At 34.2% G+C, this 12894-nt stretch overlaps 1 protein-coding gene across 3 annotated transcripts in view; it reads right to left on the bottom strand.

Annotated features, from left to right (window-relative positions):
* The window catches only part of dph6 (diphthamine biosynthesis 6), a 108295-nt gene extending 95910 nt beyond the window's left edge, over nt 1-12385 (bottom strand). For all 3 annotated transcript variants that reach the window (XM_051723208.1, XM_051723209.1, XM_051723210.1), the window contains exons 1-3: nt 12284-12385; nt 11797-11888; nt 11321-11514 (exon numbers count right to left, since the gene is read on the bottom strand). In XM_051723208.1, the coding sequence (XP_051579168.1) occupies nt 11321-11514; nt 11797-11888; nt 12284-12306 (309 nt within the window). In that variant the 5' untranslated portion in view covers nt 12307-12385. The remainder of the gene's footprint in view (nt 1-11320; nt 11515-11796; nt 11889-12283) is intronic.
* Between the last annotated feature and the right edge of the window lie 509 nt (nt 12386-12894).

The following is a 12894-nucleotide window of genomic DNA, read 5'->3' as shown; positions in this document are numbered from 1 at the left end:
TGTTGCATATTTGCAGAAAAAGTTTTCAGCGCCACCCAAACAAAATGAATGATATTCATGTCACGTACCAGGCTTCCCTCGATATGTGTGCTCCAGAGATCAGATAGCTCGTGCCAGTCAACCAGGTTGGACTTGATGTTCAACTTTTGCGACCCTTTTGAATTACATTTTTTAACTTGCTATGGAGGAATTCAAACCTCTCCAACAGCCGTAACGTAATAAACGGCACTGATAATGATGGAAAGAGTAGAAAACACTGTGCCATGCTTCAAGATCAAGTACAAATCATTTTAAACTACACATCAACCTTACTAAAATTTAAATAACACACAAATGTTCTCATTTCATATTGAATAATCTCTCTGGGGTAATCTGTAAGACTTCATTATGATTACATCTGAGGCATTTGTAGTTAAAGTTTCTTAAGGTGATTAAGCTTACACTATACATTTTATAATTTATTTATATTTAGAAAGAAAATCTACATTGATATATGGAAATAAACTGTCTATATTTTCCTTCAGATATTCCTTGAGATGATGTAGAACATTCAGTGATGAAAGGTAAACATGATCTGTTATTGAACAGAAAAGAAACATTAAGTAAAAACTCAGTAAAGTGCTCTACTCATGGGTACAGTCAGAAGAAAAAAATAAGGTGGTAATTAAAATGTATTTAACACATTAAGTTCCACTAATTTAAGTTAATGTAGCATGATGTCCCACAGCACCTTGAATTCATAATTGAATCTTTGTTGAATTCATAAGGTTCCAGGTGCTTGAATGAAAAAACAACATGTATATCCAATGTAAACATGAAATGCAACTACGTAATAAATGTTAAATATTAATTAATTGTCATAATATAATAAGCCAACTTTCTGTAAATGGCTGTGTGTTTTAGCCACCATCAAAGACCATTTTTGACCTAGGAACACCCCTGATTTGACCAATAAAACTTTTGACATTTGAGGTTCATACATGTATAAAAAAAAAAAACAGCAACAAAAAAGCACAAAAAAAATATGAATGACAATTTACTGGAAATATACAATCTAGCACCATGACTTTGACTATTGTATGCACAAATCCTAATCTTGCATACTAGGCAAAAAAGATCCTTTGGTTATATTCATCACTGCTGTGGCCTGAATCATTAATCTTCTGATGTTGATCATCTAGAGAGTGTCAATGCTTTCTAACTCTCTTTTTCCTTTGACTTCCTCTCATGTGTTCAGTTTTTCCCTGATGGATTCGTGTGTGTTTGTTCCAGAGAGAGACTGTATGAAACACAGAGCAGCTCTGGATCAATATCAATCTCTCCTGCATCTCCACAAACACACTGAATCTGATTCAATGCAAATAACTGCAGGTCATCATGTGAGCAGCTCGTCTCTTCGGTCAGACATTGGACCGGTCTAACGGCACTACTGGAACCATGTTGAACTGCTGTTTGATGCTCGAGCCCTTGGCAAAGCAAGATAAGCACTATCACTTTCCATAATCACTAAACAAGACTGAGCAAACTACATTAGGCAGAAAAATACAAACAAATTACAAGAGCTTTAGGCTAGATGCTTTATCTGGCATTTGGGACTGTTAGCGTGTCTGAAACTGGTTTACCACACACACACACATCTGACATTATCAGAGACTCTCGCTCAGCCGTTCCTATGAGACAAACAAATGACAGACTCACACTGCCTCAACATAGACAACTATTTGTGTTTAAAGGAATAGTTCAACCACTCATGAAAACTGTCATTATTTACTCACCCTCATGTCATCCCAAACCTGTAAGCTGAAGAATCTTCACGCAGCTCTTTTACAAACAACAGTACATAGTAACCACAAATGTCAAACAGGACAAAAGTACAATCAAAGACACCAAAGTAGTATCAGGGAAACTTGTTCATATGATTCATGCACTATATTCTTCTGAAGTCATACATACAGAAACTTTTTGTGATGAACAAACCAAAATGTAAGTGGTTATTCTTTGATAACTCCACTGCAGCTCTGAAATCTCATTCTCCGTTCCACATATTCAAACTGGCACATGACTATGCGTTGCGACACATGAGAACCAATGGTGTTTGATGTCAATTAATGATGAGCTAAAGAAACAAATGATATCCATAAAATAAGAAAACATTATATCATGAAAATATATGTAATATATGAGAAATGTATATCACATAAAGTATAAGCAAAAATGTATAGCACAATAATATTGTATAAGCAAAAATTTATATTGCAAAAATTAAACAAAAAATGTATATCCCGAAAATAAGAAAAAATAATGCGAAAATAAGCTAAACTTTATATTACAAAAAGCATAAGCAAAAATGTATATCCCAAAATATTTTAACCCGAAAAAAATAATAAAATGTATCACGAAAATATATGAAAAAATGTATACTGCGGAAATATAAGCAAAAATGTATACCCTGAAAATATTGGCAAAAATATATTTAGTGAAAACAGACAAAAATTTATATCACAAAAATCAGCAAAAACATTTTATCCTGAGAATATAAGCAACATTTTATCACAGAAATATCAGCAAACATTTTTAAAATTAAAATAGAAGCAAAATTTCTATTGCAAAAATACAGTACAAGTAAAAATGTATATCCCAAAATAAAACAACAATATTCTTGACATTTTTGGTCGATAATGATCTATACACGATATACACATTTTTATTGAAAGTGATTCAAAAACAAAACTAAAAAAATTAAAGAACGTTTCTTTTTTATTTTAACTATGTCCAACTTTCTGGTAGACCGGTCATGTCCAGTGCAATTAAACAACTCCATCAATAAATCCAAATAATATTTAATCAATTTTATCTACATGGCATTGTTTTTCATTCTAAGCAGAAGATGAGGCTTCTCTCCTTTTAGTCGAACATAAGTTTGCTGAAACAAACCCTGCATTTGTTTTGGATTTAGACTTCCATTAAATACTGTAACCTTTTAGCGACTATATCATAGATATAAATGCATGCATATTATTTAATCATTCCTGAAGTTACTTTTTCTCTCAGAACATAGTGAAAGGAATGCACATTACTGAACATGTGGTGGCATTTTGCATAACTTTGATAAGAGATACTAAGATTTCTACCAGTTGACACATTTTTACTGGTATATCAATTTATGCAGTATAAATTGCCCACCCCTAACGTCCATGACATGAAAACGAGCACAAATGAGATGTGAGAGCTGCAGTGGATGGGACGATTATCAGCTTCAGAAGACTTGGATTTAGTGTGCAAGTCATTTGAATTACTGTCATGACACTTTGGTGGTGTTTTCTGTCTATGTTGGATCTTGACAGTCGTGGTCATGAACTGTTGCTGTATGGAAAATAGCTACATGAACATTCTTTAAAATGTCTCCTTTTGTGTTGGAAAGAAAACATAGCACACAGGTTTGGAACCGCATGAGAGTGAGTAAATAATGACAGAAGTACATTTTGTGGGTAAATTACTACTCTTAAAATAAAATATGCCTATAACAGCTCTAGCAGAATAGAAGAGCACTGACTTTTTCGAGCCCTTGTGTAAGATACTGACATGTAAATGTCACGTCGTCAACAATCAAATAAATGCGGCAGTAGTCGCTACTATATCAGTTATTTAATAAGGACAGATACTGAAGCTGTCTTGCAGCTACACCCCCACTGGCTGCTCTCAAACAGGTACAGCTCACTTCTATTAGCTGCCGTATTGATCGTGAGCATCCTGGGAGTGACCCGAGAGGTCATCATTTATGTATTAAGCAGGTTTAAAGCGATCCCTTTCTTTTATGTTCTGTTACAGCAGTAATGTGGAAGTAATCAGAGACGGGTTTGATTTTTTCTCTTCCTCCACGTGGCACGCAGCGCTCCTGACACCTTGGCGCGTGTGATCGATCGGCGTGGCTCGTGTTCCGCCGCTGTGGCCCGTTCCTGAGCCCTCGTGGCGGGAGAACTCCGCCTAGACAACTGCAGCTGTGCGGCCTTCTGAAGCACACGGATAAAAGTTAGCCCGACCGGAGAGGAAGAGAGAAAACAAACGTGTGTTTGGAGGGGCCTGAGGGGACACGCCCTCAGGGGCCTCGCGCCCGTCTGCACGTCAATAATGGAGCAGAGTGCCGACCACGTGAGAGATCTTAAAGAGCAGCTTTAGCTCCAACTCTGATTTGTGGAAGGAAGTGTCTGAACATCTCAAGGAAAAGACATAAGCCGCTTAAAATAATCAAACTGACATAAATCCATTAACATTTTCATTCTCAAACAACTGAGCCAAATATTGTGACATGGTGACACTTTACAATAAGATTAACAGTTTACATGAACGAACAATGAAAAGTACCTTTATTAATCACAATCGCTCTGAGTTAATGCACTATAAACTAACAGTGGAGTCAAAGAATCTGATCCCCCTGGTGAAAATGCTATAATTTTTCCAATTATTTTTTCATTATTTATTTTTTACTTTGTGTACAAACAACTCGACATTCTTAATTGACATAAAATGCACAATAAATTGTAGTTATTTCTAATTCATTTTATATCATAAAATGCCTTTGTTTTTAATTTTCATATTCCTAAAACTTTTACATTTATTTCCCAGTTTAAATGAGATTTTCAATGTGGTCTCAGGCTGTTAAAAGTGACTGTTAAATAACAGAAGCTTACTGTAAGTGAAATGCACCTAAAGGCAGAATGGAGCGGGTGATATTGTTTTCTTCACATATCTTCCGAAAGCTCATATGGTCATTATATTCCACACAATCGAACAGCAACACTAGTCAATACTCGTTTTGTGTTCTTTCTCCCTTTCCAGGTCTCTTCACAGATCTTGAAAGGACTGCTACAATAAAAACTGTGATGTGTGAAGATTTCATGTGTTTTATAATTCACAGTAAAACGAAACAAGCACCGTATTTTTTTTGGTGATCACTTAAAACAACTAAAAATCCTTTCACACTTTTTTTTTTTTTTTTTGGAAAAGCACTCCAACTGAAAATAAACACTGAGCAAAAAAAAAAAAAAATCTATTACTCAATGCATACAGATTTAAAAAATGGTGCTGTTTGTAGTAGAACATTTCAGGGAAATGATCTATTTTGTTACCCTTTTTATCGTGTCATTTGACAAGATTCCACTTTAGGCCTAAAGTAAAAGGGCCATAACCACCATAGACATTGAGACACACATTCTACCTCAATATTCAGATTAGTCCTTAATAAATATGGGTTTTTCAATGGCTATTTCTTTAACAACTCCCACCAATACTAAACACGAGTTATTTGTCATTATTAACCCAAACCACAAAGTTCTGCATCTTTTCAAACCCATTACAGTAAGTTTGGAATTCATATACTTGTAATTTGTGTAAATTACAGCAGTAGCACTCAGAAAGATCAAAGTATTATTTTTAAAGGGGAAGTGTCACAGGATAACAGGGTTAAGTGAAGGGGATTCTGTACACAAATGGCAAAAAGGTTTTGTGAGAATGACCCATATATTTAGTTTTCTACCTTCAGTTGGATCAAACGGTTCAGTCTCAGAAAACTCATCAAGTAGACAACATGATATACACGGATGATATGAGGGTTGTGTTTTCAACGTGGGAGCAGAGAATGATTGAAAAAAAAAAACACTCTGATCTTACCTGATCTGATGAACATGCACAGAAGATTGGACTATTTCTTATTACACAACAGTGTCACAGTGATCTTTGAACTGCTACTTTATAAATTCCCTTTTTTATTAATAATCTTTCTATATTTCATGGATGAATAATCAAGATCTAAAACGGTGTTGTGCAACCCAACATATGTAATATATGCCATGTACTGACTCCTGTACATGCTTTTCAATCACAAACACATTAAATGTGATCAATATTTAAAATATCTGTGGCAATTTTCATGGTGAACAAAAATTTAAATACAATAAAAAGGTATAGTGATTAAAAACCTATACAAGGCTTATAAAATTGATTTCTTTGCTAAGAACTCCAAAACTAATTCAGGCCTCGTAAAATGCATCGCAGTCATAGACATGACACACATTTTTTGTCCAGATCTATTAAATTAAATATATACACTACCGCTCAAGTTTTGAAACACTCATTCTTTATTTTATATATATATATATATATATATATATATATATAGATATAGATATTTTTTTCACATTTTATAATAATAGTAAAGTCATCAAAACTATGGAATAACATAAATGGAACTATGGGAATTATGTTGTGACTAAACAAAATCCAAAATAAATCAAAACTGTGTTATATTTGAGCATCTTCAAAGTACTCACCCTTTGCCTAGAATTTGCAGACATGTACTCTTGACATTTTCTCAACCAACTTCTTGAGGTATCACCCTGGGATGCTTTTTAAACAGTATTGAAGGAGTTCCCATCTATGTTGGGCACTTATTGGCTGCTTTTCTTTATTATTTGGTCCAAGTCATCCATTTCAAAACTTTTTTATTATTAAATTTTAGTTTTATAATGAAATAAATTAATATGTTGGCACAATTATACTTTTGTCTACAAAACTAATTTCAAACATTTAAGCATACGCCTTCAGATCAAAAGATTTTTAAGATCATGAGAAACATTTCAGTCAAGTGAACCCAAACTTTTGACCGGCAGTGTACACACACACACACACATATATATATATATATATATATATAAAAATGCAATTCACACAAAACAATTACTTGACTACACTGGTGATGAACATGTTTTCATTTACTGACTTCAAAGTAATTTTGATATTTTTGTTTTAGTAAAAATATAGTCTTAAAGTAAAAAATGTCATGAGGTGAAACCGTCCAGAGACAGTAAAGTCTCATTAAAAGCTGAAATTCTTGAAAAAAAAGAAATGTTGGCACGAGTAAAAAAAAAAAGCAGTGAAATATCATTGATATTTGAAAAACGTTTGTCCATTAAATCAGTCATGTGGTGTAACCAACATGCAGGTAAAAATATAAATCTGATGAGACCCCTTTAGACACTCTATATCAATATTCTGACATTTCTGTGAAGACACATTTTGTTCAAGTCATGTGGCGTAACCCTGAGAAAACTTCTTGAAATTACTGATTAAAAAAAATTTACATTAAAAAATGTTTGAAAACTTTGTGAAATTAAAGATTATATTGTGTACACTCATGTATTCCAGAAGCAATTAAAGTATTTTAATACCTTTTACTTGATTACACCTCATGATCAAGTCAAAGACATTGTGTTTGTCTCCTCTTCTTTCTTTTTTTTTGAAAATACTACCAATGTTTATCACAATTATGTGAAAACAACATGGACACAAAGATTATATTTCTGCAAACTCACAAAACATGTGTTTTAAATGAGATGTTTAAAAGATTTTTATCACCTCCGACAACCATATCTGTCAATCACACAAATACACACAGACATAACTACACAACAATATTCTTAACACATTCCACCTTTAAACACTGAATGTACAGAAGGTGAATTCAATCCTTCATGTTGTTCCAAACCTGTATGAACACAAAGAGATATGTTTAACAGAAAGTCAGTCTCAGTCACCATTCACTTTCACTGCATTTTTCTTCCATGCAATAAAAGTGAATGGTGACTGAAGCTAACATTCAAACAGGTTTGAAACAACATGTTGACAGAATTATTATATTTAACCCTTTCATGACATCAAACTATGATGTTGATTCCCGACTAACAGTCCTACACACACATCCAAAGTCATCTAATTTTGTCTCTGGAGAAACTCGAATCACACGCTGTCAGATAAAGCCGAATCTCCGTCTGGAATCACACCATTGAGATGTACGTTTAACGAAAAGAGCAGGTCAATCTCTGCAATATCCTGCGATCAACAGACACATAACACAACAAAGTCTTTGACTGAAGTGAACACAGGGTTAAGGGTTCAATCCCATCAGCAGATGACTCGAGATTCTCATATTACAGCGACGCATGTGATTATCAGCGCTGCATAAAGACAGGTATAAATGGCCTTTATTATTGACAATACCACTGGAGAAAATGATCCCTTTTCACTCCTGACAGAATCTTTCAGAGGAAATGCACACTAAACCTGCTGAAGCTGCAGCTATAGATGGCACTGTTGCACCATCAAACACACACACACACACACACACACACACACACACACACACACACACACACACACACACACACACACACCTTAAAAAAATAAATTTCTTAATGTTCATGTGTCATTTGCCCAAAAGATAACATTTAATTAAAGTCAAAGTGCTGGAAGAATCTTTCAAAATATCACACTTCTTAAACCGATCAGACTTCTGATGTTAAAGTTGTTCTGTTCATCGAAGAGAGATTTTAATAGCTCATTATCATACAGTTTCTTTCACCATAAAATCAAACTCATACTGACACACACTCCTTGACAAAAAAAAGACAAAGTAAAATAAAAATATCGTGGACTAATTTGGTCATAGCAACATTTTAATTTTTTTTTTTGTATTTGGTTATTTTTGTCAGTATGGCAATTAATATAATTGTTTATAATTCTCTCTGATTTTTTATTAAAATAATGTAATAAAAAAAGAAGCTTAAAGAAATGTTGTGGGTTAAATACACATTAAGCTCCATTGACAGCAATTGTGGCGTATTGTTGTTGATTCACAGCAATTTCACTTTGTAGCTAATTTTTGCTTTAAAATCTGAGACATTAAAACACTTTCAATGCAAGTAAACAGGCCAACGCAATACACATTAAACACACACCGTTTTAAAAGTATAGCAAGAGGATTTAAACATTATAACATGTAAACACAACACTACTAACCTGTCATGACTATGTAAAACCAGTAAACCTGATAACTTTTGCAGCATGAGATGCACAAGAATACAAGGATCTTTACACAAAGAAAAATCCAAGTATAGGACCGTGATAGATAACTACATGATCATCAGCAAAGAACAGTATAGTCCCACACCAATCATGATGACTTAAACAACTTTACAGCACAAATAACAAATCTATTTGTACAGAAGAATATATGAAAATAATAATTCATGTCATTCATGCGCAGGGATAAAAATGCTCTAGAATGTCCATAGATTACAACTGTGTGTGTGTGTGTGTACGTGTGTGTGCGCGCATGCGTGCGTGTACGTGTGTGTGTGTATGTATGTGAGTGTACGTGCGTATGTATGCGAGTGTGTGTGTGTACGTGTATGTATGGGAGTACGTGTGTGTGTGTGTGTGTATATATGTGTGTGTGCGCATATGTGTGCGTGCGCGCCTGTGTAAACTCTGAAAAACATCTGAAAAAAAGAGGCAAGTCTAAATTATATTTAACTGATCAATAAATATGCCGATATATTATGAATGCCGTAGGTAGAGCTTAATTTGTATTAAACCTGGAAATCTCCTTTAAGAGGGCTATCAACATTTCAGCTAATATTTCATCTCTATATTATAAATATTAAAGCCATCCAATCCAGCGTTCTGTTGCTGCTCTATTACAGACAGGAAATGTGTTTAACAAACAGAGCAGTGAGAGCGCACACAACAATATATGGACAGCCTATCTGATGACCCCTGACCAACGACCTGTGACCTATTGACCCCTGACCCTGTGGATGTTTAGATAAACTCAGAAAACAGCAAGTTAGGACACTCAACAGTCTGTGTGGTTAAAGTGATCAGGACACAGGAGGAGCTCCAGACAGATATTGAGAACTGGTTCTTTTTCAGAACTACTGAAATATGGAAAAGTCAGTGTCAAATGATGTCTGAATACTAGCAGATGTAATATGTTGAGAAGTCCCTTCTTCATTAAAGCAGTACAGGAATTTAAACACAGATAATCACGGCTGACGCTTGTAGTGCGGAAATTACACACACTGTATACACCTTTAATACCCGTGAGATGTAATTCAGTGAAAATGGGTCATGAGATCAGGAAAATCCTGAGAAATCTTTTCAAATTCTAGTTTAAAACACACATCAAGTTTGTAGAAATTTATATTAATATACATGTTTTTTTTTATTATTATTAATGACTTTGAAAATGTCATGTGGTGTAACCATCAAGTAAAAATACTTTCCCTGCACACCGTTCACAATCAGTCCTTATTTAAATGAAAAGATCTTCAAACATATTTTTCAAGGAAACATATTTAACAAATATCATGCAGATTTAGTCAAGAATATCAAGAAGTTTTCTCAGGGTTACACCATTTGACTAGAACAAAATGTGCCTTTTCATAAAAACGTCAAAATATTGGATTTGCATTTTTTAGAAACGTCCCACATAGTCAGTCACGAGTCTCTTTTCTCAGTTTAATTTTATTTTTTTGTCACATGACAACACAATGACAAACTGCATGTTGGTTACACCACATGACTTTGAATTGATGGACAAAAGTATTTCAAATATTCATATTTTAAATCGAAATTAGTCTTTGAAAAACTCGATTCTGATTGGTCAGTGGCAGCATCTACCGGTCTGACAACCACACATCTGGGGATTTATATGTATCAGACCACACATCTGGGTATTGCAAGTCATCTTTCCTACCTCTCACATCACTGTGCAATCTCTACAAGCAACATACCAAAATAATATCAACTCAAATACATTTTTCATGTGCATTTACTTATTTACTTGGCAAGCAGTCTTGTAATAAGCTGGATAATGAGCATTCAGACGGTCATTAATGACACCAACAGAACTCAAACTGGAGGTGGAATTTAGCTGTACAGTGATTAACTTCTTTTTACATAATTACATCATTTCAACTCAAATCAATGTTTCATGTCCATTTATTTATTTATTTATTGTGTTAGTAGCCGTGTAATAAGGGGGATAATGTACAGTCAGCTGGTTAACCCAAAATAAACCCCTTCAGGGTGAATGGGACACCGACAGAAGCAAAGAGTTTTCACTGCTTATTTTTTAAGAAATAATAATAAAAGATTATTCCTAACTACTTATGCTAACATTCTTTTTGTCATGAATTTGAGCTTTTAATGATATTTTTTCCCACCATCTCCGGACGGTTAAACCTCTTAAACATTTTTTTTACTTTAAGCCACAGGAAAAAAAATATTAAAACAACTTTAGACACTAAAATCGAAAACATGTTTGCCATAGTAGAGGTGTATTAAACAACTTGCCAAAACTATAGTTCGCTAATATGAAATCTGTGGAATGGTTAAAAAAATGAGTTTTAATGACTTCAACCTAAGTGTATATACACTTCTGATTTCAACTGTACATATAGAGTCTGTTGCTATTGATGTTTACCTTGACAAGCTTCAACAGATGGTAAAGATCCTCCACCTCATCTCCATCTCTCTGGCTGTATTCTCGTCCGGTATCCAGACTCGAGCCCTCGATAGTGCGTCTGTAGAGCGGCAGATCCAACGCTTCAGCATACAACTCGACCGCCTGATGCCCCACAGTCTGATACATGTAACTGTCCAGTTCATCTGAAACAACTGACAGACAAAACATATTTACCTTAATGGTGAAAATAATAGTTGTAGTCAGCAAATAACATATTTCAATCTTTTGCCTTCACTAGTTCATTTAAAATGGTCCTGCAGTGTGACCAATTTCTAAAAATACAACTATTCCACGTCATGTCTAAATTAGTGTGCATAATAATTAGACAGGGAGTAGAAAAGATTGTTTTCTAATCTTTTAAGAAGTATATCATGTCAAATCAACTAACCAGAAACAGAATGAACCCAGAATGTTGTGTAATTATCTAATCTTACCATGTTTAGCAGGCATGAGGTTGGCGAGTGCCACTATAGAGTGACCAGCAGACACACACTGCATCATATTATAACAGCTGTCTTTACCGCCACTGAAACACACAAACACAATGACAACAGATATTATATACGAATATATTACACATATTCTCGATCAAAAATGTATTTAAAACTGCTGTCTTTACTACAACTAATAACACATATAAATAATATTCATACTGCAGTGTTGGTTTTATTTTATTCTAAATTGAATAATATGAATTTGAACTGCAGCATCTTTTAACAGCTGTCTTTAACAAACACAACACACTCACAATGACATTAAATTCGATATATTACTGATGCTTTCCTCTCTGTCAAACCCTTGAGTGTAAACACTGTTTATAATCACTGGTAATAACTGATGATGGATTTACGATTAATTTAAATATATTTCACAGCATTATACATGTTGTGTCGTAATAAACACACGTGCAATGAAAGTTACCTGATCAACGCAACAACTCTCATGATGTTTATTAGAAAAGTACTCAGAGACAGGCAGTAACTGAAGAGAAGCTGCACACACGTGCTTCACTCTACTGTAAACACTGAGACTGAAGGACCCCTGCAGAAGGCTGTCTCGCCAACTGCCTGAACTAAAATACTCTCACTCTGACCGGAGAAGAAACCTAATAAAGCACATATTTATAGTGTGGCATATAAGGATACTTATTATTCAAAAATGCAAACTACAGTCATGCATGAAACCAGACAGACTGAGAAGTTAGTTTAGTAAAATGGTGTTAAATGTAAAAATCACTTCAAGTGTTTTCATTATAAAGTTGTTTGACAAGTGCACTACCACGCCTGAATATAAACAAAGATCTAATCTTCTTTCTTTCCTTTTTTCTCTTTCTTTCAAAGTAAAGTCATCTCAAATTATTACCTAACTTATTAATATTAAAATATTGGTATAATTTTAATTTTAATGTAACAAAATACTTTTGTTAACTACCTTTAATAAGCTCTATATAATGTTTCATAGGTTGTTTCAAGGAGCACAATACTTGTTGACCCCTCTCCAAACATAGCGCTTATGGTTGTGACCATAAAGCT

The sequence above is a fragment of the Myxocyprinus asiaticus genome, chromosome 17, assembly GCF_019703515.2.
Source record: "Myxocyprinus asiaticus isolate MX2 ecotype Aquarium Trade chromosome 17, UBuf_Myxa_2, whole genome shotgun sequence".
NCBI lineage: Eukaryota > Metazoa > Chordata > Actinopteri > Cypriniformes > Catostomidae > Myxocyprinus > Myxocyprinus asiaticus.
This window is presented reverse-complemented; position numbering and strand designations above follow the sequence as displayed.